The following is a 27,310-nucleotide window of genomic DNA, read 5'->3' as shown; positions in this document are numbered from 1 at the left end:
TCATTTGAGTACAATCCACAATTGGTAAAAATTGTACATGTCATTTTATTGTTTTTACTATTTTATAAGTTTAATATATTCATTTAATAGGCCACTGGATTAAATTATTAAATATTGAATATAATGCAGAAAACTGTATTTGGAATGTTCATTCATTAATTTAGAAGTAATTAATTGATACAATGGTTAAATGACTGTTATATTGGCTATTTGATGTGAGATGTCTGTTCTAATCATGCTATGATTTAAATTGTATATATTGTGTTGTGTTGATGATCTCAGTATTTACATGTATTTAGTATTGCTATATTTGTTTGTTTCATGGCTTGATCTTCTTGATATTGATTTCATTATTGATTGGTGCTTAAACAAGTGCTTGAAGTTGTGATGTGACTTTAACCTCATGGGTTAAATCTACTTGTAGCTTATTATATACTGAGATCATGCACTGATGGACATTTCAATTAAAAGTATTGAACGAACTCAGCCTCGTTTATAATTTATACCTTTACATCTTAAAGGGCATAATTTTAACAAAGGTAGCATGAACTTAGTATTTTTATAACATTTTAAATTGTGGCTCTATGCGGGGGCATTCGCGGCGTAACGACACATTTATAGTTCTGTAAACATCCATGAGGCATAGGCAGGACATACCCTTTGATCCAATCGAATTTATGTTTTACCTGTCTGATCACTAGGAACGAACGTTAGTTGCTTTTAACGTAAAGGAAATAGCTAAAATATTAAATTATCTATTAAAGAAGTAAGTAGAAAAATAGTATTTTGACTTCCATACAAAATACTAATCCCGTACCAAACAGGAACAGGAGAAAGTATATTGTTCAGGTAATTGACCAGTGATTACCTGTTTGAAGAATTCAAGTACATAAAAATATACAACCTTAGAGAAATAAAAAATTAAAATTTTACGCATAGCTTGGGCAAAGTAAACTGATAAGTTGACAACGTGCAATTCTTTGCGGATATCAAAACTTAAAATTAAGAGTTTTATGATTTATAAAGAATACACTTAAAATATTTCTTTATATCTTTGCTTTCACGTGTTTTTTTTTGTTTTTTGTTTCTTTTTTTTCTCAATATTTTCTCCTTGTTCTCAGGCAATAAATTATAACAATCAAACTCAAAGGCATGACTGTTTGCATTTGCGAAGTCATATTTTTGCAATTGAAAAGGAAGAAAAGATAAAAACAATTTGTACAATAAAATATCAAATTTTAATAGATGTTAGTGTAATATGATACATGAAGCATTTTGAGAAACATCAATCGACTTATATACTTAATGTTTCACATTTTCTTGTTGATATGTTAGTTTGATTGAGTCATGTACTATTATTGCATATATTTCTTCAAAATTTAATATTAATGCCCAAAGATGGTGAGTAAACATTTTGCTGGTTCGCTAAAATAAACTTGAAAGTCAATCAAAGCATTACTTTTTATCAACTTGATAATATAGAAATTATTGATTTTGCAAGAGGATTGATATGTAAACCAAGTCTAATTATGGCTACTTAAGATTAAGAGCATTATTTTTAACTATTTTTTTTTTCATAATAAAATTGCAAATCATCTCATGAACGATCAAAGTTTAAAAACAAAAAGTAATTATAAATTGAGAAATATATAAATGCCTAAAAATGTAAATAAGGATCCACATAGCCTGGCGGCGTTCAAAGAACGCAGCGCCATCATAACCTAGCCACACTGGAAGGGTATCCAGCGCGGAACACACTAAAAACGAAAGAGGACACAGTGTCAAAGAAAGGTGGAAGCGGATGCTCTAATAACAGTCACAAATTAATTCAATTACTTTATGTGTTAACTTGACATTAAAAAAAAATTTTTTTACTATTCCGTGCAACTTTAACAACTCCCTTACACTATACGCGCGTCGATGCAAAAAATATATAAACAGTTTAAACAGATCTTCTAAAAGATATACATGTACGCTTGAAAGAATATAATATTCGTGTAGGTACATTGAATGATTTATATAATTTCATTTAACTTGTTCAATGAATTCTGTATTGAACCTACACTCATTGGATGACCTCAAACATTTCATGAATATTAGAATAAATCTATTAGAATAAGGCGAGATGCTATAAATGTCATCGTATTCTACTAATTAAAAGGTGCACACCAATCTACACCGGCTTTCTTCTTTGTGTCTTCAATGAGTGCTAATAAATCTTTCAGTTGTTGGAAATTCTCAATGCAAAACAAATGTTCGTTAATTGGTGAAGAGACGTATTGTGTGAGTTCATTCATTCCACTGGTTGAAAAGCTTCCTATCATTAGACCGTATACATCCGCCTCTAATTTAAGTTTTCTAACCGCAGCCAGAGTTTGTGATTGACTGTTTGATCTTCCGTCAGTCAGAATAAGTACCTCGCGTTTAGCACGTGCTGCATCTCTTACACCTGAAAAAAGAAACAAAAACAAAATTGGAATTTATCTTACCGATACTACTACTGCCTCTACTATTAATTAAATTAGGAGATAACCAAAATAAAACAATTGTAACAAGCAAATATGACGACATATGTTCTTACATTGTTAGAATCATGTTTAAGTAAAAGAGTATAAGCTATTATATAAGCTATAAGCTATTATAGGATTATATGCAATGCGTTAAGAAAGGGAAGTAGACATCGCGGCAAAAGACGCAAGATACGGCAATAACATCAAGTATAGCTACTCGTGAAGTTCAACATATTTCCATAAATTACGTTTCTATGAGTGTAAAAGACGAGAATATTTTCTTATTGCGGCACCATATGATATTACATGTTTTAGGATTAGTATAAACATGTAATTCGTTATAAAAGTTTTTGAATCTCAAAATACCATTCACACATGCCAATAATATTTTTGATTACATGTATATAACAGTTTATTTAAATTTCAAACCGTCTTAAAGTTTACACACTCCAAATTGATTTCATTGATAAACATTCAAAGTATACACCATAAAATTATGTGAGTATTGTAATAGTTAGAAAATTAAAGTACCTTTGTTCGGCTGAAAAAGGCCCCTTGCTTGATCAAACGCTTTGTTGGTACTTGTACCCCCTCCTGCATATCTGACACGTTTGATGGCATTCTGAATATTGACAGTGGTACTGTATCTATTGAAATCAAAGTTTTCAACCACATTCGTTGAATATGTCAACATGGCGGCTTGGTTATATTGATAGGGGGACCCGGCAATCTTATCAAACGGGGCGGTAGGACATAATAGACCCATAAGTTTGGCAGTTTGCTCTTTTGCCACTTGGAACCCATTGCTACCAATGCTACCAGAACTGTCCATAATGATCACTAAATCTCTTGATAAATCCTGACTCTGAATTTGAGATGATTTTATTGTTTGACTTAAAACTTTTCCGCTTGGTCGGGCAAAGAAGTTTTGAACATTTTTTGCTGTCACATTAACACTTGGTATTTTACCTGAAATAAAAATAGAATATGTTCAATCTAACATTTATCTTTCTAACATACTCTAAATAAAACTCACTATACCGACACACTATGACTAAACTGACAGTATTGAGTAAAGCCAACCTCCTCATTTGTACAAAGCCATTGGATTGGTTAGCAATCAATTTCAAATCTTTTTTAAAGCAGTGCAAGATAGCATTTTTTTATTTTGCCGAAATCTCGACTTCTTCTTTTAAGATCATCATGTATTCTGTTAAAAATGCTAAATAAAGACGATCATAATTAATGAAGTGAAAGTTTTGGACATATAGGAATATTTTTTTTATTACATGAAATGTTTACTCACATGCAGATGTACTATAGTTTGTTTATAAGAAACCAAATTCTCATTTCGATTGTCTTTTTTGATATTTGTTTCTTTTGTTACCAAAAGGATCTGTCTTCAAGCATTTATAATGTGGTACAATGCTACAATGTGACACACTTCTAAAGGATCTGTCTTTAAGCATTTATAATGTGGTACAATGCTACAATGTGACACACTACTAAAGGATCTGTCTTTAAGCATCTATAATGTGGTACAATGCTACTATGTGACACACTACTAAAGGATCTGTCTTTAAGCATTTATAATGTGGTACAATGCTACAATGTGACACACTACTAAACATGCTATTCATTTAAACTTACCAGTGTATCTGATTTCTTCAAGAACTGGGCACTGCTTTCCGGTTCCAGTAGGTTGTGTTATAACAGTTCTGACACGTGATTGTTGTCCAAACCCAAAGACTGCACTCCACGTCGACCAAGATGAAACTGTACAATCCGAATTTGGATCTGAATTCGAGAATATTGTCATGAACTTAGTCAGCTTTTACATATCATTACCATATTAAAAAAGATATCCTGATATTTCGACAAAGAAAATGGTTAGATAATAACAATCTACATATTTTAAGGACGTGTGACATTTTCATTGCAATAAGAAAAGGTAAGTTACAGATATCAAACTAGACCAAGATTTGCTTTAATTGATTTTTTCATAAATAACGTTTCTTTTTCTGACAGGACTTTTTTCTCTTTTGTGTGTGTGTTTGTGGGAGGTATTCTTTTAAAAAAAAAGACTATGAAATGATGAAGGTGGCTCATGGGTTTATCTCTGACATTCATTTTACCAAATTCGTTACAGATACTGCTCGAAGAGTACATAGTTATATACCCTTATGTATTCAAGAACAGTTTTACATGTCGAAAGATTTCTTATTATTTGCCGGTCACTGGCATGCAACTGTTGCATAGAGTCCATATCCTGATCAAAGAGAATGAACAAAAATATGTTAATTAATTCTAATGGGAATTTTTATATATGTATCAATATCATAATTGTAATATCGCAACCATGTATCAGAAAGTATGAATTTGCGACATATCTATAGCTGTAAATTTTTTTTTTAAGTACAACAAAGGTGTTTTGTTGTTGATTTTTTTTTGTGAAATTACCAAATATATTTTCATCTATTTATAATTAATAAAAAATATGTGATAGCAGTATATCAAAATTAAAAAATGGCGAAATTGATTTTGATTTTTTAATCATAATATACAACATGTATGCAAAAAAAATTTCAATAAGAATTAAAATGTGATATCTATTATAATTTACGACGTGAGACTTATTTGTAACGTAAGAGCAGTGTTTTCACGGTTAAGTATACTATCGTGACTATATATTCAAAAGAATAGTACAATCTTTTTATACATACTAAGATCGTTTACTAAACACTGAAGTTAATACAATTATATCGATGCAACTTTGGGCAATAGTTAAGTAAATCGTTTAAGTGAAAATGTTAACAAAATAAATTATTTAAACGTCACTAACATCAGAACATAAAACTAAAACTAGTATTTGTTCTTCTTGATTAAAATAATGTTTCTATCAAATAAAAAGAGCAACATAACAATAAGCTGCATTTAAAATCTTGTACTCGTAGATTTTTTAAGCTAGACAACATACATCTAACAGAATAAAATAAACAACATATCTGATCTGAGAATATGGTACCTTTTGTCTCCGAAACTGACGGACATGGCTCTCCGCCATTTTGAGAATGACGCATTATTCGCCTCATTCTCGTCTGCTGTCCGTTCACTGAACTCCACGGAGACCATGGCGTCACACTACAATCTACTTTTGATGAGGTATTCCAAAATGACCAAGTCTCAGTAATCATAAGACATAAGAAAAACAAAATCACTTTATAACAACATGAAATCATGATTGTGTGATTTTTTTAAAATATCTCGAATAGCTCGAACGTACAGAGTTCTTTAAATAATATCTGCATAAAGACTGCCTTATATATTTCATTTGACAAACCCTTGAAGTCGTAAACCATGAAGTTTTTAAGTTATTTCGTACTAATTACGCAAACGCACAACGCGAGAAGACGATATTTGTCACGTAATCAAATGATATCAAATAATTCTGCAACGTCGTTCAATTAATTAAATTCCGTTTTTTATATTATTGTTTATTTTCACGTCCTAGTATATTCACATTGAGGTTTTTGTTTACTGTTAAATGATTTACATAATGACGTTAGGTATGCCCCTACGTTTGATTGGTCGTCCGCGGTAAGAATTCCGTTTTTAAATCAATCCTTATTTATTTTCCAATTATCATTTATAATAAAAAGTTTTAGTTAAATTGTACTCAAATTGTCAACACTTTGAGGCATATTCAATACAAATATAACTATAATTACTATGAGGCACATTAAATACATATTATATAACTATTTTCATATGTGTAAAAATAGATTCATGTCAAGAAGGATTCAGAATGCTAAGAGAGGTTTCTAGTTTCTAACATAGCGCTATATATGCGGGACAATATACACCCGAAAATAAATTCGTTTATAGAAACTAAAATGACACTTTAAAAAAGCGTTCCAAAATGTGGGTTGTGCTCGCTCTCCTAATTATAGTATCATAAATTTACTTCAAGCGGTTTCAGAAACTACTATAGATATGCAACTGTGAATGTTGGTTTTGCACGTTGTCATAAGAAATGGGAGAAATACATATTGAGCGTTGAGACAAATTCAAGCTTTATTTATGCACAGGTTCGTCTGTACAGATATGGTGAAGTAAGTAAACAATGTTTCAAATACTCAGTACAATATCATTTCATTCAATCCTTATATGTAGGCAAACAAACCAAAAGACCCACAAAAATTATTTTTTTGTTCTTTCCGTTTTTTGTTGTTTGTTTGTTTGTGTTTTAGTTTTCGTGTTATATTTTTCTGGTCCTTCGGGATCATAGATGCCAGCACCATTAAGTGTTGTGAATTGAGTAGCGCTCAAGCCGGTGCTAGGGGGCGTGACGTGAGAGATGTTGCACTCATTATCACTCAGTCAAACCGAGTCTGCAATTTTCATGTAATTTTGTTGTGATTTATGCTTCCGAGGGGCAACTTTGTTTTCAGATTTTTACAATCAATTGACATGGTTTTTAATACACAATAAGATGAAGATGTACCTACCATACGTTGTATATGTATCTCAGCTTTTTATATTTGCTAGAGCTTGTTGCCATGTAAACAATTTTAATGAACGGAATATTTTCATTAGAATAGAGCCACCGCTATCATAAATTACGGAAATATTTCATTAATTTCATAATCGTAATTTCGTTAAAATTTCAAAATTCAATACTGATTTGAACATTCCTCTTCGACTAGGGAGTAGCTAGTCTGATTTTCTATAGAAATCTTTGGTCATTGTAATAATTTTATGCTGCTTTTTACGCTTCACAAAAAAGTTATGTTCCTACGTTTTTAAGACAAACATATGCTTAGTGTTCAACCATTTCACAGTTGGACACTACTCTTTCCTCTTTTTATTACATCTGACTGACCAAGTGGAAGACTCAGTGACGCATAGTTCTTAAACCCAATTAGACTGAGTTGTCTTAATTTTCGTCTTCTGCTTCTAGGTGATCTTGCTGCTCTGCCTACCTTTCAGACAACAAGTACTTTTGTAATGGTCATCTGGTTAGGTTTCTGATTGCCCCAGATATTGGACATAAACAAGTTGTTTACTTTGTGCTTTAGAACCTTCCGGAAAAGTTGCAAACATTTTGGTTATTTTAAGAATGGAGAGAAATATAATTCCCAAAGAAAGCCCAACACGGCAAAATTGAAAATGTTGCAGGCTCGGTTTGATTGAACCTGTTCATGGACGGTACTGTCAAGTGCAAAATGATATCATAGTTGATTACTTTCTGGAAAAGTCTTATATCTTGGTTATTAATGAACATTCCTAGATAGAATATATATAGCTGAAATTTGTAAAGGGCATCTTTGGAAAACTCTCACCATTTATTAAATAAAAACTTTTATGCTGGAATTTAAGCTGCGATATTTATTCTTGGATGGATTTCGACTAAGTGCTCATAAATTAATTTTATTTTCTGGGATCAGAATATTATTCTTTAATTCTGAGGGACAATTTCGACTTTTAATGTGAATTGTACTGTTGACTTAATATCTTTTAATTGTTTCATGTAAATAAATTTTGTTACGTTTAAAAGAGCTTGTTGCTGGTTTTGGTTTCCTATCCATCTAGTTACACTTGGCACGTAACACAGTCCGTCCGTACTTTGTCCATGTGCCCCTCTCCTGTTGTTTGGTGTCTTGTTGGGCACCTTGCCGATGTCCTTTGTTGCTAAGACGTGATTAGAGATGCGTTCATTGAAAGCCACCCTTTCTTGTTAACCTTGTTTTTTTATATTTTAGTAGTGTCCAAAAAAAAACTGTCGATATTCCAAAACTTGAAGTTTTCACCTGCATTGTTTTCCTTAATTCAGATAAATTATTTTAATAGTAATGTTTAGAACTATTATCTACATTAAGATCAAAACTACTGGTGCCCTTGTTTTCTTCCGTTCTTATACATTGTACAATGGAACAATTAAAAAAAGTCTGGATGAACGTCCAAAGATGCAAAACTGAAATTTCCCGATAAGGGTTTGATTGGTCCGTCCATGTGCAAGCTACTGTCAATCAACCTCTCATGCACCGGCTAAGGTTACATACAATATTTAACATGAAAGGGATAGAATTGTGCTTTTAAAAACATTCACAGATGAGTAGAACCCATAGAAGGGTCACACTGAAAAACGGGGTACAGTCCCCAAGTTAAAATGAAGTCTGTAAATCAAAGACACCTGACAAAAACAATACATTTAATGAACCAAATTTTATCATTCTTCTATATTTTTATTGTCTTCTTCTGATATTATATTCGTCGGGGTTATTCTTAACACCAAGAAGAAAAAAGAATAATCTTCATCGGTTTTGCTGACGGTTTTATTGCTGATGTTTTAATTTTGTGTCTTTCTTGATAATAATATTTAGACAAACAATATCAACATGAACATAAATCTAACATGATCAACAACATCAATGCATTTCGTAGGCACGTTGTATAAACACTCATAAACCACATCATTATTGTGTGTAAAAGTGTATCCGGCAAGGAGTGTTATGGTAATTCAAAATGCATAACATGATGTTTTACAGTGGCGTAAAATCAACCGCTCATAAATTAAGAACATCCGTATGCAGTGTTTGCACTACTATGTAATGCGCCCTTAAATATAATTATCATAAATTCTAACTGTGTAAAAAATAGTATAGAGTCAGGTGTTTTAACTTACAGTTACAAATATCGACGAGTACTACATACTATTGTTTAACAAATGATCTTCATACGATATTAATAAATACTTGGGTGACTAATCCTGATCTTCAAATTCGATTATGATACTTCAATTAGTACATGCATCTATTTTAAATAATCAGTGGTATGACAAATGATTTTAGCAAATAAACACCTTTTCTTCATATTTTCCCTTTCTGAAATATCTAACAGTAGTTAATAGTTTAAAACATATAGAATATTTTTGCTTAATGCATATTTTAAGGTCATACGTCTTACAAATTATTCGAATTTTCACATTTCAATAAACTTGGAAAAGTAAGAACATTGCATACTTAAATCCAAGACGTCAAGCAAAAAATACAAAATCATCAATACTCATCATTTATTATATGATCAAATAAAATCTAGCTCATTTTTAACCGGTAATTATCGTCATTTATATTTTATTATATTTTATTCATTGCATCTGCTTAAGTGGTCTATCAAATTTATAAAGAATTTATGACAATGTATGTAACATGTCGACTATAGCACAGTCAGTCCTGTTTATTAACCTGGCTATAAATATATGTCAGTAACTAAAGCTGATAATGCACAAAATCATTAGTTATGTTGATCGTATAATAATAATAATTATTATAATGAAATATCATAACAAGTTAAATATTTATACGCCGGCAATAGAATTTTTGTTAAAGTCAGTAATTGAAGGTACAAAACTTGTGAAATATGTATACAGTATAAAAAGTAAGGAAGGGCCATATCTAATGTCACGCCTGGTAAATGATAGAGGAGGCATACGGTAAATCGCTCTATCGCTTCTTCCGAGCTAGTGCAAGTTGCTAAAATCAAGTGTCAAGTGTTTTCATTTTTATATATTTTGTAAACTACTCTAAATATCAAAATTCAGAGAATGCTTTACGATGTAGATTTGATTAAAGTTTTCAGTCAAAGTAAGATAGATATCTCAACAAATGTATAAACATTATGCAAATAAATGAAGATTAAATCATCTTAACGATTAAAAAAAAAAAACCAAAACAAATTTAGTTTTCAAAATATACGTCTTCAAACTGCAAATTCAATTTAAACGCCAAATTTTATATTTTTGCATGAACTTTCATTTCCTCTCGCTCACAGTCGTCCGAATAAGTCACTTTCGTATTGTTCTATGTGAGCGAAAGGAAAATCTCTGAACTTGTATACAGTATAGAAATTATGCACATAATTTGATATCGAATCATCATAATCATTATTTTGGGAAAAATTTATCAATCATTTATGAAAAATACGTCAACAATCTGCAAAATTATTATAAATTTCAATTAAAATACTATATTTAATATTTTCGTATTTTTCAGTGTGAGCGAAAGGTAGTTCGCTGAACTTAAATATAAAAATCATGCAAATAAGTGGGGTATAAATCATCATAATGATATTTTTGACAATAGATATTATTAATTTTTGATAATATACGTCTACAAACTGAAATATGAGCATAAATTCCAATTTAAAAGCTTTTTTTGAATATCTTATAAGTCACTTTCGTATTTTTCAATGTTAGCGAAAAGAAGATCAGAGAAATTATGCAAATGAATGGCGATTAAATCAATATTATGATTATTTTTGATAATAAATATAATAACTTTGTAATATTATTCGTCTTCAAAGTGCAATTTTGTTGTAAAATTCTATTAAAACGCTATAATTTATATTTTTAAAGTCTCTTTCGTCAAAAAAGTCACTTTCGTATTTTAGGATAACCCGATGCTGTGTAAACCGCGTGGTGTAAATAACGCATTTTCATTGGCTGTTGTTTTTCAAATAATTATTATAACTTAATTATATAACTGATACTCGTTCATGTTTAAAAACCAAAAAAAAAATAAAATAAAATAAAATGACAATTCCCACAAGCCTCATTCACGCGAGATTAGGCCAAAACAAAATGATCTTGTGGTTCCAGTAACCTGACCGACCCTGTATTTCCGCACCTAACGTAGAACATTTTATTTCAGAAATGGAGTATCCTATAGTGTATATATCGCACATACAGTAAGTTAATATTTAATAAAATACTTATTAAAAAAATAAAATGTTTTCCGACCTACCTACCCTTTTATTTTTCAGCATGTTACCAGAACCTCAAGATCATTTTGTTTTGTCCTTATGACGTAAAACACACCAATGGAATTTTTATCTTATGTATACCATATCACACGTGTAATTATAATACTTTGAGGGCACAAATAAAGGGAAATTACCGTAACAAATTTAATTCAACAAACTTATATAAGGATAACCTCCCTTGTTTCGATCGAAATAGAATATTATTGCTTTAACCTCTAAAAGCTATCGTCGATGAAACAAAACCTTATCATGTCAAAATATTCACTATCAATTCACTAGTACTCTTCCTAAAAGCATCTATCAATTTACTAGTACTCTACCTAAAAGCTTCAAACACCAGCACTGATGGTTTAAAAAAGCTAAAATCAAAATACAAAGACAATAATCGATCTTGCTACCCTGCTTAACACCTCTTTTATTTGTAATATTCAGTTATCATATCAATCTTCGGTTCCATAATCAGCCTACTAAGCACGATAAAGTGAATGTTTGTTATTTCTGTATTTGATGATATAAAGTCAGATCTTTTATTAAAATTTTCATTTCCAAATATAAACAAGTATAGGTAGTATTCCGCATTGTCAACGCAACGCCCGGATCTCTTACACGGTCATGAACTACCTAAATATGTCGCCACTGTCTAAACATCTTTGTTGAACAATGCGTAATATGTACATGGATTTTTAAAAAAAGAAAGGAAGTGAATCTGCCTATAACATCATTCTATAGAAAAACAGTTAATTTCGGTGAATTATTTGTATGTTTACACTGGAAGCAAGCTTGTGTTTCTATTGTGGATATTCAGGGGATTGCGAAATCTGCACGATAAATTAAACAAATATGATTATTCAGTAATTTTTTTTCTTGATATGTTCGTCAAATATAAGTTGAATTACATTCGAAGTAGCGTTACTATAAGGGTATTTTGAAATAAAAGAAAATTGTTGGTGTGGGAACTGTTACTCCTTTTTCATCTTAAAACAGCAAGGTTATGTATAACTCGCGAAAGGAAATCTGGAAAAAAATCTTTGATATCTTGAAAGACAGGAAATCTGTCGGTGTCTGCTTCGTGTTATAACTATAAAAATTATTGAAAATAAATATATTGTATCTTATTTTGTAAGGTAAATGTGTGCATATAATTTATAGTTCATATGAATTGCAAATGTGATCCATACTTAAGCTTTTCAAGGGGTCTAAGTTTAACATAACTACAATAAACTAAACATGTTTAAATAATTGAAAAGCAACTGAAACAACTGAAGGGCACCTGAACTTGTTTATACCAAGGCAAGTAGTATATGTAACAATATATCACTGAGACAAAGTTTAAGTCCCAAACAATATAAACAATATTAGAAAAAAACTGCATTCTGCACTTGCTTGTGAAAGTACATTGGATTAATGGAAATACTTTCAAAACATATATGTGTGGAGAAATTAGCTATAGCTTTTCACTTTTACAAAAAGAACATTTTTAATCAGTCATAATATTAATATTTTCAACAAGTATTTGTAAAAGTAAGTCTTTTTAATTAAAAGGAGTAGTCCTAAATTAAAATACATGATAAGATTTTCATTTTCATTTCATTATTCAAAAAACAAAAGTGCAACCTTTAAGAAGGTCTTGTCCAAAAGGTTGTTTTGTCCAAATATGAAGATAATTCATTGATTAATTACCAAGTTACAACTAATTATTGCTAAAATCACAATAATCGGAAAACATTCAATAATTTGACATTCAAGGTCAGTACAAGGGAAAGACCAGTTTGTGTTTGATATACATAAAGGTTAGGAACTGAAATATGAGGTTAATCAATTTTTAAAATAACGTTATAGTCAGTTACAGGAAAAACCAAGATAATTTCATAAATATGACACTGACGGTCAATGACAATTAAAAGACAAAGACACATCTAAATTTTTCAGTATGTTTGTTTGGAAGCAAGTCCTAGTTTGTTTAAGTAAGAATGAAATCAGTACATAAATAACTACATAAGGACAACTTAACAAAAAGACAGTTAAATTTGATTTTGAAAATCCAGGTCATTGAAAGGTCAATTTTATAAAATATATTTCCAAAAGGCTGTTATATCCAAGCATGAAGATAATCCAATTATTAATTACCAAGTGGCACTTAATTATAATAAGTCAGTGAAATTTCAAAGATTTAACATTCAAGGCCAAAGTCATAAATGAGCCAATGTCAATTTGGGTTTTATATATGTAAAGGTCTTGTCCTCAAGAATGTTTTGTCTTAATATAAGTCCATCCATTTATTTAGCCAGCTTCAGAAAAAAAGAGAAAATTTCAATCATTTGACCCTCAAGGTCATTAAGAGTGAATAATCAAAATTTTTCTGGTTAACCTAAAGGTATATCCTTTAATTATGACGTGTTCAAGGTTTGACAATAATCCATTCAAAAATAACAAAGTCATGCCCACTTCTGTTCAAAATCAGCAAATAAATAGCAAACTTTAGGCATTTGACTTTGAAAGTCATGTTCATAAATGAACTAACGTCAATTTTAGCCTGGTCTACTTGAAGATCTAGTTCCGTGGATTTGTTGTGGCCACCTTTGTAGAAAGTAAACCAAGATCTTAAAATCTATGATAAACGTTAAAATTGTTTCATAACAATTCAATGTAACAACATCGCGACATTAACATTGTAAACGACATATACCCTCCAACAAACAATGTTGACCTTTAATTTTAAGTTTGACCTTGTAGGTATGAGTATGGATGTCACATATGAAACATCTTTTAATTAAAATAAAATGTGTGTCAAGTAAAATCAAGCTCCTTTGATGAAGGGTTTAATTATGAAACGGCAGACCCCCTTTTTTCTTCGAAATGACGGTGGATAATGAAATACAAGAACCGGTTGAACCGGTTGATACTTTCTGAATGGGTTTAGAACGAGTGAAGTACTTTCTAGTTGGTGACTTTTGTTATTTTTGTTGAATTATGCCCGGACCAAGTACAGTGTAAATAATTTTATGTAAAAAGGGCAATAACTCCAAATTTGGTAACGTAGATTTACAGTTTTTATCAAATACACTTCTACTCAATGAGATCTATCAATCTAAAACGTTTCTTGTTGATCAGAGTTATGTCCCAGAGATTGCTCAAAGACATAACTATCCAGAAGGGAAAAAAGAAAAACAATGTGTACAGTGAAATTTTATATTTTAATTTGATCAGAAAAGACAATGATACAATATGATACAGCACTGTGACAGAGATCTATATACGTATTGTTTAAGCTTATTTCATAAAATGCCATTTTTCTGTTGACATATATATTTGATTGAGACATGTATTGTTACTACATGTTTCAAATACTATTAATCTTAATGCCCAAAAGTAACGTTTCGCCTGTCGATTTGCTAAAAATGAATTTGAAAAGTTGTCAATCTAACCGATACATATTCATTTACCGGTAATATGTTAACAACTTAATGATATAAGTTATTGATTCTACAAGATGACAAATATGTAAACCATAAAAAAAGAGATTACCGAATCACTAAAGAAAATGCAACTCGTCAAAATTGAAATGTTGCAGGCACAGTTCGATTAAACCTGTTTATAGACAGTAGTGGTAGTTGCAAGCCACCGTCCACTCCCCCCTAGCACCGGTTTAAGTAGAACTCAACATAATACATGGTAACTCTTTCAATAAGAAACCTCCACATGTGTGTAATTTGCCGGTTATAATGGATTCTTCAATGTGAAACGTTGAGGCAACTCCATGAAAAATGGCATATTGTCACCCAAGTAAAAAATATGTGTGCCCTAAATGAGAAAAAAAACTGGGCAAAACTAAAAAAATGAATTTTGAGAGGGAATCATGAATGAATCATTATGAAGCCTGCATATCACCGATATGCTGTCAAAAGATAAAATTTAAAACACAGGCGACATATCTCCTACGGGTGATAAAAAAGTATTCAAGTGAGGAAAACTGAAACCACCCAGACAAACTAAATTAGACAGAACCAAAATTACCAAAATCATGCTCTCATTATAATAGTGTCGTGCTGAACGGTCTTCAAGGATCGAAAATATGTAAACTTTATCTTTAATTTAAACAATTTTTATTATGATTACTTAAGATAAGTATTATCATAAACTGATTTTTTTTTCATTATAAAATCACACACCACCAGATCATGGATAAAAAAAATGGAACGCTAGAAAAACTTTAAAATTAAGAAGTATGAAAATACATAAAAAAACGAAAACAATGATGAACAAGGCAAAACGATGCTATTAGCTAACAGAACTCAGTGCCTTCAAAACCATGTTATATTGGCAGGGTATGTTGAGAAGCACAAACATAACACTCCAGTGACAGTTACAAACTAATTTAATTACTTACTTTATGTCTTCACTCGTCGTTAATAAAAAAATAATTATTTCAAACCCGTGCAACCATCATCTATGTACCTCGACCTCCATTTAAATAGTCTGACGTGACGTCAAAATACGAACATATTGAGGTTATGTCAAAATACAGCAAAGCGTAAAAGTTTGCTCTATGTTACCAATACAATTTACGCGCGCAAATGCAATTTCTTTTAAATTCACTGTAAACAGAACTCTTTTAGGTATGTGCTAAAACATTTATATATTATCGTGCAGGTTCATAACAATATGTATTAAAATCGTTCAATAAAATATCATCATGCTCGCTAGACTTCACATAATGTAATTTCCTTTAACTAGTTCAATTTATCCTGCATTGAACCTATACCCATTGAAAATACTTAATACTTAACAAATATTAGAATAAGTCTAGGGGCGTGCAATTATAAATGTCAACGATATTCTACTAATTAAAAGGTGCACACCAATCTTCCTTAGCGTTTGTCTTTGTGGCTTCAATTAGTTCTAATAAATCTCTCAGTTGTTGGAAATTCTCAATACAGAACAAATGCTCGCTAATTGGTGAAGACACATATTGTGTGACTTCATTCATCCCTGCTTTTGAAAAGCCTCCTATCATTAGACCGTATACATCCGCCACTAATTTAAGTTTTTTAACCGCAGCCAGAGTTTGTGATGGATTGTTTGACCGTCCGTCAGTCAAAATCAGTACCTCGCGTTTAACTCGTGTTGCATCTCTTACACCTAAAAAATGAAATTAACAAAAATGAAATTGTAATCAAAATACACTTGTGTTTGTTCCTGTGTTTAGTAGTCAAGGATTGCAGGAAGAAAGTAACTATATCTTTCTGACTGCACTTCTTTTTTTAGTTAATGTAAAGATATAGTATGCTCATCATTCAGTTAATATTTTAATCACAGTAATTTATTGAAATCTATGAAATTCTTACTGAATATGTCTTATTTGAATAAAATTAAATAATCTATGTATGGGAAGCTGCGTTCTCCAATACAAGTAAAGTTGTCTTTTCTTAAAAAGAACTGCCACTATTAATTCATATTGTGACCGTCTATAGTGTGTACTATTCTGAACATAACATATCAACTCTGTGTGAAGTCAAAGCATGGTTATTTAATATTTACAAAGAGACTATGTAGCAATTATCAGTATTTCTAATATCAATATTTGAGCATAGTATATATAAAAGTATGCAGATGAACAACTGTGACAAATCTTACGTCTAAAATCAAAATGGTAAGCATTGATCATGATTATAATGTTCAAATTATTTCTGAATTAAAAGGAATAATCTATTGAAGTGTTCAAAATACATGGAGTGCAAAGTGTTAAGAAAGGGACGTAGAGGATTCAAAGAGATACTACGTTGTCAACAAACCAATAAACATAAAGTTAACCTACAGAGTGTAGTTCAACATATTATCATTAATTATATCGGAATGACATTATTCCTCTTGAATCACCATGTTTTATTGCACGCTATAATCTGCTATTAAATCTGGAATTCGACATTCAATTACAAAGGCTTATGATATGTGTAATGTTGTTTTTTTTTTCAATTTGAACTGTGCAATATTATTCGACAACTTGATCAAATTCAACAAAGTTGAACTAAATGTGATTGTACACTACCCAATTAAAATATGAAAACATGTAAACTTTGTACGATATTTCGAAAATTGCAGTACCTTTGCTCGGAAGGAAAAGGCCCCTTGCTTGATCAAACGCTTGTTTGGTATCTGTAGTCCCATCCAAGTATATGACACTGTTGATGGCATTTTGAATTCTGGCGGTCGTATTGTACGTATTGAAATCGAAGTTTTCAACCACTTCTGATGAGAATGTCAACATAGCGGCTTGGTTATATTGATAGGGAAATCCTGGAATCTTATCAAACGGGTTATTAGGACATAATAAACCTATAAGTTTGGCAGTTTGCTCTTTTGCCACTTTGAACCTATGACTTAAAATACTTCCTGAACTGTCCATAATGATTACTAAATCCCTTGACAAATGCAGATTCTGACTTTGAGTTGATTCTTTTGCATCTCTAAAGTAGTTCCCATTTGGCCGGGCAAAAAAGTTTTGAACATTTTTTGCCGTTACATTAACGCTAGGAAATCTACCTGAAAGAATAAAAAACAAGAAAAATATATACAACCTTCCTGTTATGGATCTTACATTACTCAATACGAGATTAAAACAATAGTTTCATGTTTCGCTTACATTGCCAGTATAGTGAACCCAATCCTTTGTATAAATGTTTGGTTGTTAAATCGTAAAAGTGGTTTTGTGTTCAATTATACATTGCTCAAAGCTCTTCAAATTAAACGAATAAAAGTCATATCACTGTCTTTTATTACACGACACTTAATTTCCAATTTGCCGAATTTACTAATCGTTCAATTATGATCATCATAATCTTTATTAAAATGCTTAGTGTTTAACAAAGTGAATTATTTTATCTTTGGCAATAAATGTTGTATTTGAATGTACATAAACGCCAAACAGTATATTTGCGCCGATAAACGTTTGATAAAATGATCATAATAATTTTTAACCTAAAAAACTCTTATATATATAGAGAGAGAGAAGTACGATAAAAATTATCAATGTCTATAACAGAGTTTAGTCTAAAATGCATTGCTACGCTAGACTTTATGAAGCCAAACCGACTATTTGTTTTCGTTGTAATGAATGTATCTGCTTACAGCATTTAAGATGTAACATATGCTTTAAAAAACGCTTTTTCAGTATACATCGGTATATATTATACATACCAGTGTTTCGGATTTCCTCCAGAACAGGACATTGCTTCCCTGTTCCAAATGGTTGTGTTACAACAGTTCTGATACGCGACTGTTGTCCGAAGCCAAATTCTGCGCTCCATGTCGACCACGGTGTCACTGTACAATCTGCTGAATCTAAATAGAAAATATGTTCGTGAGTTTTTATAAATATTTACTATAAGAGAAACGCTCCCCTTGTGGCTGAGGGATTGCCCCTACCGGTTGAGGCATCAAAATAGCCACCGTTTAACACTGTGTTATCGTAAGAAACTACTAATGAATTCTAATTACTGAAGTCTATTAATCTCTAAATTAAGACGTGTAGAGTGATTTTGCTTGAATTCTTTACACCCGAGGTAAGCCAAAATCATTTTTCCTGTTTCGGCGTTGTATGACCTAAACCGTGTTGGCAGAAGAAAATTACAATTTCTCTTCTTTCAGAAAATAGAACAAATAAACTTAAAACAAAAATAAAACGCAACTTCATTCATATAGGATTTCCATTTCTCAAAAATTATATAAATATCAAACAGAGCCAAAACTTATTGCTTATTTGTTCAGAAACCTCAGAAACAAGAATTACTGAAAATTTCTGAAACGATTTCCCTGTAACTGTTCGAAACAACTAAAATTTCAAGATAACTTTTAAGATAAATTTTGTTTCAATAACTGTTAGAAACAAAAAATATTGTCAGATGTATATGTATTTAAAACAAGAAGGCCATGGTGGCCTTTTTATCGCTCACCTGATTATAATATTTCAATTTGATAAAAAAAACTACCTTTTGTCTCTGTAAGTGAAGGACATGGCTGGCCGCCATTTTGAGGATAGCGCATTATTCGCCTCATTCTCGTCTGATGTCCGGCACTGTTCACTAAACTCCATGGAGACCATGGCGTCACGCTACAATCTACTTTTGATGATTTTTTCCAAAATGACCAAGTCTCAGTAATCATAAGACATATGAAAAGTAGGTTAACTTTATAATAGCACGAAATCATGAGTGTGTGTTTTTTCACAATATTTCGAATAATTCAAACTTCGAGTTTTTTTATAATAACTGCATAAAGACTGCCTTATATAATGCAATTGACAAACCCTAGAAGACGTAAAACCATGAAGTACTTAAGTTATTTTGTAGTATTTACGCCAATGCACAACTCGAGAAGACGATAGTTGTCACGTAATTAAATAATACGAAATAATTATTCTGCAATGTCGTTCAGTTAAGGTCAACCATAGCCTCTTAACGTATCTAAAGTATAATAAATTGTTTTTATATATAGTTTACATTATTATTTGCCCTTCCGTGTAAATTCACATGTTTGTCTTTTCATCCAAAAATGTTTACGTTTGTGAATGTCCCTACGTTTGATTTGTTGTCCGCGTTAAGTATCTCTCTTCAAAAGTTCAATTTACTTTTATAATAGATAGTAAGATTTAAAAGGTAAGTAAATTGTCAATACTACGAGATATTCTGTACATGACAATAGTTATAGTTTATATTTATGAATGAATATATCACTTTGCACTAGCAACTGTTGCGTCCGATTTATATTAAGGATGACAGTTTTTTTACATGCTGGACAACATACGCTCAATTACGATTTCGTTTGAAGAAACTAAAATGACATTTTATAAAATAAAAAAAAATCAAGACTAATCTAAATGTGTGTGCTTAAAAAATTAGACCGGGTTTTTTACATTTAACTGGAAAATTTATAATCCTAGATGAAAATAATTAAACCGTAGCGTGCCAGAAAAGTGGGTTGTGCTCGCTTTCCTGATTAAAATATCATTAATATACTTAAAGCAAATTCAAAATCGACAATATACATGTAATTGTGGATATATACAAAAAGAGCGGTAAAACACATTCAAACCTAATGCACACGTTCGTCTGAGTATATATGGTAAAGTCTTTAGGTTAATATAACTGCGTGAGATCAAGTGTAAAATCTCGATTCAATTTCAAAATTCACGCAAGTTGAAAATCTTCTGTGACTAAAGATTAGCCAGTCTGATTCCAATGGAAATGTGATTTACAAACTTACTCAACTTATTTAAAAAAAAATCTATTATTTTAAGACATACATGCTTAATACTCAACCCTTTTACTGTTGGACAATTCGCATACATACGACGTCCCAAGAGGAATTCTCAAAGATGGACTATTCTTGAAACCCGTTCGGACTGAGTTGTCTTTAATTTCTACTTCGCCGGACCCTTGTAGGTAATTTTGCTGTTCTGTCTTTCGTTTAGACATCAAGTTCTTTTTGTTAAGGTCATTTTGTTTACTTTTCATATGTATTTACAAGAGTGTTTGACTTATTTGACCTTTTATAATCATAGCTGTTAGAACTTCGTTAGGCGAGGATTAAGTTCATTGCACTGTATCGTTTTAAAGGAAAATGTCATGTCTAAGAGTAAGGTTTGTTTCACCATTAACCGGTTTACACTCCCCAGTAGTGCTTATGCTGCCGTTCCGAGTTCAAAGGTGGCGCAACAATAAGGTCCTCAGATGTATGTCTTGTTTATCACTATATACTTTTGTGATGACACCTTTGAGCCCTTCTTGCTTTTTCTCGTCCACGGTATCTTCCCTTCCCCCCTAGTTTTTTTTTAATTTTGCCCACTCCACCACTCTCTGGCCGTCATTCCCCTATACCCTCATACATCTGTTCAACACCTCGACCGTACATTGCTCTTGTGCCTCTCCTGTTTTTGTTTGATGTCCTGTTGGGCTCCTTGTCGAGCGTCCTGTGTTGCTGGATGCGTTCATTGAATGCGACCCTCTCTTGTTGATCTTGAATGTTTGCCTTTATTCAGATGAATGAATTTATACAGTTATGTTTAGAACTATTATCTACCTTTAAGGTAGACCATGGGTAATGCATTACCTTCACTCTGAAGAGTATTCAAATAGGCTAAAATCACTTGTCAACTACATTGAAACTGATGGGTGTGGTTTCAAAGCCCAGAACGGGCAACATTTTTTTTTCTTTTTAACATTATTTTTGTATGTCTCAGATCCCTTATAGAATAAAAAGTGTTTGATTTTAATCAAATAATTATTGTAAGTATTTATTTGCTACATTATGCCAAATTTAATAACAAATATGACACCAGATATTTTCAAAGTTTAATAAAATAAAAAAACTACACGGTAAAGGTATTTTATATTTCAACCAATATACCCTTAAGAAATTTAAGGCAAACTTTGAAAGCAGCCCCTCATTGGGGTAAATTTTAGAGATATTGTTAATATGGCTTTTTAAATAGCGAAACGGTCAAATTAGTGTTTAAAGTGGGTGGGGTAGGGTAACATTTTTATACATATGAAAAACATTATGTTTAGAAACAATCATTTTGCTCGTGTCATTTATTACCTGAATGTTATTATTTGTTTCATAACAATGAGCAATAGGAAATCATTTTTCATAATGATGAGATTTTAGATTATTTAGAGTTTCCTCATTTCTGAATAAAGCAAAGGTTTAGTTCAGAAATATATCCATAACTCATAAACTACACGGTAAATTTTATTTAAATTTTGCATACAGGTGACCTTTAAGATATATAACTGTCTTATGTTGTCAATTTTACAGTTCCTTATAGTGCCCATTACCCATATCTACCTTATATTGAAACTACTGGGATCATTTTTTCTTTTGTTCTTATATATAGTACAATGAAATAGTTAAAAGAAGCATAGATAAACGCCCAAAGCTGAAAATGTTGCAAGGATGGTCTTTTTGGGCCTTTCTTGTGCAAACTACTGTTAAGCTCTCTGGCACCGGCTTATGTTATGTAAAATATTCAAACATGAAAATGTGAAATTTCGAATTTTGAATCATCCAAAGATGTATTGAACAGAAAACATTGTTGAATACTGCTAGCCGGTGCTAGAGGTCGTGGACGGTAATTGTATAATACTCTATGTTTTTACATTGAAATCGGCGTATAGTCACCACGAAAATACTCGGTCTCTCCTAAAAATAAAGAAAAATGAGCTTAATCTAATGTACTTTTGCGAAGGGACAGTGATAATAAAGTCTGTAGGTCATAGACAACTGACACATTAAAAAACAAACAAAAATGTTCAATATATTCCGAGTGTGACTTTACAGTATTCTAGATGGATACTGAAGCCACTCAACAGGAATTAGTATATTCTACTTTCATTTTGATTGTCTTCCCCTGGTGTTATATTAATCGACGAGAAACCATAAGAAACCAGCAAATGATACTCAGCATTAAGAACTAAAGAAGAATCTTGCTGACGGTTTTATTGCTGGTGTTCTGACTATGATCACCATCTTTAAAACGTTATACTTAATGACCAACATCATCAACGCATTTTGTAGGGACGTAGAGTAAACACTCGAAATAAAACCACATCAATATTGTGAGTAAAAGTGTATCCGGCCAGGAGTGTTATGATATTTCAAAATGCATAACATGATGTAAAACAGCCGCTCATAAATAACAAACATCCGTATGCAGTATGTGCACTATTGTGAAATGCACACTTAAATATAATAATCATAATCATTCAATGAAATTGAATTGCTTGTTTATGTTTTATTCATTAAATTTGGTTAAGTAGAAGATCAAAGTTATAAAGAATGAGTAACAATGTATGTCACATGTCGATAATGCACAAAATAATTAGTTATGTTGATCTTATACTAATGATAATTATAATAATAAATCATAATTATACATTGAGGCACACATAAAAGGGATATTATCGTAACCTTTATAATTCATTGTAATTATATAATTTCGAATCAGCAAAGAATATTATTTTAGTTATTGTATTAAAATTATTCATAATGTAGACCTGGTGCATCACGTGCTATTATAGACATATATGTAAAACTTTTATTTGAAACTGTAAAGTACAAGACAATTCCTTTAAGTTTTAAAAGCTAACGTCGATAAAACAAAACATTTTAATTCCAAAATATTTCAGATGTTTCTAAATTCAAAATTTGCCCATTTTCATGTTTTAATGTTGAATTCTGCTTGGGCCGGAGCTAGGGGGCGTGGACGGTAGTTTGCACTTGACGGTAACATCCATGAACAGGCTCAATCAAACCGAGTCTGCAACATTTTCAAGTTTGCCGCTTTGGACTTCCTTTAGGGATTCCTATTTTCTCTGTTGTTTTTTAAAAAGGCTAAGATCCAAAATACAAAATTAAAGAACGATCTTGATACCCTGTTTAATAACACTTTTGTTTCTAATGTTCAGTAATTATATCACTCGTCGGTTCCATATTTAGCCTATCAAGCTAAACCGAATGTATCTTAATTCTATATTTTATGTGATAATGTCAGATATTTTATTGAAATTTACATTTTCAAATATTACAAAGTACTCCGCGTTGTGTGATACTCGTGATAAGAGAAGCTGTGTAAATTTGGTCTGGGTCCATGTTGGTCGCAAACCCATTATGTTGGTTTTGTCGTGACACGGCTCAAATAAAGAATATCGCTCTTGGTACATATAATTTACTTCATTGGAGAGGCTTGTTTCTGTCATACACAAAAGAAACCCTTAGCATTTTAAAGTTGGTGTGAATGATACTTTGGAGGCTAGTAAACAGTCACTGTTGCAAGAAATTGGGATAATGTTTGAAAATATAAGTGATTATTTTCAACTTGCAGTTTACTTATATTAATTAAATCAAAGGTAGCAAATCTTAAGTTAAAAATTAGTTATATTACTGGATAATTGCAATTTTATAGTCCGTTAGTTTAAAAAAAACAATTGTAATTCCGTTTAAATATATTAAGAAGCACATTGCATCTGTTAAAACTCTTTTTCTTTTAGTTTCGGAACAACATGTAACTCTTGTATCAATAAACACACCAGTCAGCAACTTGCATCAGAATTGGTCTTTCCCGTGAAAGATTCTCAAAGTAAAAATATAACTTCTTTTTAAACAACCTTAGTTTAAAATTTTGGTTATTCATTTAACTTCAAGCTTTTTTTTTAGCTTTTCTGTTTTATATACTTTCGTTGAATGTAGTCCTTTCTGTGTGTTTATTTTCGTACTTCTTTGCTTAAGTTTTGGCAATCCAAAGAACGATCAGCTCACAAAATAGCATCAGTATAGAAATTCCTCAAAGTTGATGACAGCGGGTTTTTTTTTCCCCCTTTGGGAATGAAAGCATGCACACGGCGCATTCTTTTAAAAGGGTTTTTTACTCTCGTTTTTTTTTTCTTGGTTGATTTCAAAAAATGATAAACAAGATCAACAAGGAAGGGTGGAGTTCAATAAACGGAACCATTTGAACCATTTGCCCCCATCGCTGTGGGTTCGAATCCCTACAGAAACTTTGGATTATTTTATTTGAGAAAGCTTTCTAGCATGTGTAAGGAACGTCGATGGTTTACTCAGGTGCCCGTTTGTGCCTGAAATAATACACGGAAGGTCACCTGAAGTTTTCCAGCAGTATAGCTTGAAAGACGACGTATGACCTATATTGTGTTGAAAAGACGTAAAACATAAAAAATATCTCAACACTGGTACTGCTTCTACTAATCAATTCGATTATGAAGATTATTTTATAGGTTATCTTGAAGCATTGACGGTCACCATGGTCACATGTGGTTGTTCTGGTACACTCTGGCATAGACGAGCAATATGTGCATTAACAAAAAATGAAGAGCATTACAATATGTGTTAGTTCATTCCTTCATTCATTAAGATTAACACTTTATGGTCCTTGCTACGATTCCATCGTATCGTGCCTCCAAGGGGTATACCGCGACATCCAGAATTCTTAAATGGTCATGAAATACCTAACAGACGTATTTTATTAACCTTATCGCCACATCTTTGCTGAACAATGCGAAATATGTCAAGGGATTTGGAAAAAAGGAAAGAAACTGCCAAATTATATAATGCTATAGAAAACATTTATTTGCAGAGAATTATTTGCATGCTCAAACAGAAACCAGGCTTGTATTCCAATGTTAAGTGGAGTGATCGGACTATTGAAAGTTTAACCGGAAAATTTCAAACCATGTTGGCTAACAAAACTCAACACTTACACTATGAAACATAAGCTATGTCGAAGTACCTTCATTTTTTATATTTTTTGATAAAGTAATAAGTAATTATAATAACTTACAAATGATACTGATTTGTATATAACTGATATATGAATAATAATCATTTGCTTAATCCTACAAATCTGCGATTAATTATTCGTCACATTGTTATTCGATAATCATATTATGCAATGATGTCTTAATTTGGCATGTTTTCAAATTTTTAACGATTTTAATGTTGCTAATGCACGACTGTTGTCAAAAGATTATACCCACCTGTTGCATTTATGTAAGGATTACAATATAAATTGACAGTTGATGTAAATTTTAACATTTATTTGACAATCTTATTTTAGTAATGGAATGCAACGCTTGATGTTTGGATAATAGATACAGATGGTAATTTATGTAAATACACAAAAAAATCAACCATCAATAGTATTTTGAGTGAAGAAGGTAATCTCACATTGCAAAATTTTCTGAAAGTAAATGATCAATGTGACAAGAATAATCATTTTAAATCAAAATTTGATTTTTGTTGAAAAATTGTTTGAGTTTACGTACGTGCGTGCGTGTGTAATACAAATAAATTCTTAACATTATGGGTGATAACAAGTACAGCATGCCATTCTGTTTGTGTGTGCCATTGGCCTGTTTCTGTTGCTTACAATCGGAATCTTATTAATACGATTCGAAATATAACCACGTGAATCTTTTAAAATTATTTTTAAAACCCAACCCTTAAAATAACCCATAAGAAGATGCTCATGTTGAGTTTTCAATTGAACTATAATGTTCTTGCAAAAATTATCTTTTAGTCTCTGCTTAAACAAATATATAAATAAATATTCCTTCGTTACTTATATACATGTATAAACGTTTGAAAATGTTGCTCAAAAATTTCTGTTTGATTTATAGTGTATGTCATTAAGAAACATAATATAATTTTTATTGATATATTTACAATTATCCATCTTTATTATTTTGAACCAATTGTTAATCTTTCTTGATAAACATTTATTTCTAAGCGTCATCTGCCTATTTCGTGTAAATAACGGAGATTTGAGTCTGCAATCTTACACCCAGTAATGATTTACAAAAATGAAAATAAATAGTTTAACTTTAAAGAAAGCCTATAATGTTTCGCCAGCATTTAACCCTCCTGTAAATAAAAAATATGTCCAGTTTAGAAAACATGTAAACAATTTCTAATTCCGTAATTTTGTTCCATAGTACTAAAAGTTTGAATTCGTTCTTTTTTTCTGCCAACTTTTAAATATTGCGTGAAGAATCCTTTATCTACATCTTTAAATCAGTTTTTTCCAATTCGTCCAAATACATTACAAAGTGGAAAGGAATAAGAGAAAAAAGTAACTTTTAGAGAATGATACGCAGAGACAAAAATCAATTTTTGACCTATATAAGCACATGCAGATATAAAATATTCATAGTATGCGTCAAACTTACACATAATACATATCCGGACGATTTACATTTCTTTTTTAAAACTGAAAAACATCTTTATATTTGGGTTATCAATACGTTGTGCTTCACTGGTTTTCTTCTAGTAAAATATCAAGACTTCAGTCAAACGATACCCCTGGAAGAAGCAAACAAGAGCACCGCTAGGCGGAGCATTATATGCCCGAAAGTGTTTTTTTAGTAAGGATGAAGCATTTGTAAGACATGGGAATTCGCTGTTCATCCTAT

General features: G+C 31.3%; 2 protein-coding genes across 4 annotated transcripts in view; both read right to left on the bottom strand.

The window, feature by feature from the left end:
- Positions 1–19,711, bottom strand: part of LOC132722054 (uncharacterized) — a 32,597-nt gene extending 12,886 nt beyond the window's left edge. The window contains exons 1-4 of one of the 3 annotated variants that reach the window (XM_060706479.1): positions 19,316–19,586; positions 18,521–18,668; positions 17,433–17,866; positions 14,511–16,469 (exon numbers count right to left, since the gene is read on the bottom strand). In XM_060706479.1, coding sequence (XP_060562462.1) covers positions 16,171–16,469; positions 17,433–17,866; positions 18,521–18,668; positions 19,316–19,535 — 1,101 coding nt within the window. In that variant the 5' untranslated portion in view covers positions 19,536–19,586 and the 3' untranslated portion in view covers positions 14,511–16,170. Of the gene's footprint in view, positions 1–14,510; positions 16,470–17,432; positions 17,871–18,520; positions 18,669–19,315 lie in introns of those variants that run through there. The other 2 variants (XM_060706471.1, XM_060706487.1) reach the window with 2 other exon arrangements.
- LOC132722071 (vitrin-like) lies at positions 1,557–5,808 on the bottom strand. Its single transcript, XM_060706500.1, has 4 exons — positions 5,536–5,808; positions 4,161–4,307; positions 3,042–3,479; positions 1,557–2,449 (listed from the first exon to the last, which is right to left on the bottom strand). The coding sequence occupies exons 1-4, from the start codon at positions 5,747–5,749 to the stop codon at positions 2,151–2,153; spliced, it is 1,098 nt and encodes a 365-aa protein (XP_060562483.1). The 5' UTR covers positions 5,750–5,808; the 3' UTR covers positions 1,557–2,150.
- Positions 19,712–27,310: the final 7,599 nt, after the last annotated feature.

This window comes from Ruditapes philippinarum, unplaced genomic scaffold (genome assembly GCF_026571515.1).
Source record: "Ruditapes philippinarum isolate M1 unplaced genomic scaffold, ASM2657151v2 ctg4838_1_1_1_1, whole genome shotgun sequence".
Classification (NCBI taxonomy): Eukaryota; Metazoa; Mollusca; class Bivalvia; order Venerida; family Veneridae; genus Ruditapes; species Ruditapes philippinarum.
Note: the sequence above shows the minus strand (reverse complement) of the source record. Positions and strands in the feature narration are given on the sequence as shown.

Coding starts and splice junctions, on each gene's coding strand:
- LOC132722071 (XM_060706500.1), bottom strand. CDS start 5,749: ATGATTTCATGTTGTTATAAAGTGATTTTGTTTTTCTTATGTCTTATG. Junction 3,480..4,160: donor TGAAGAAATCAGATACACTG/GTAAGTTTAAAT, acceptor TTTTTATTTCAG/GTAAAATACCAAGTGTTAAT. Junction 2,450..3,041: donor CCTTTTTCAGCCGAACAAAG/GTACTTTAATTT, acceptor TTCTTTTTTCAG/GTGTAAGAGATGCAGCACGT.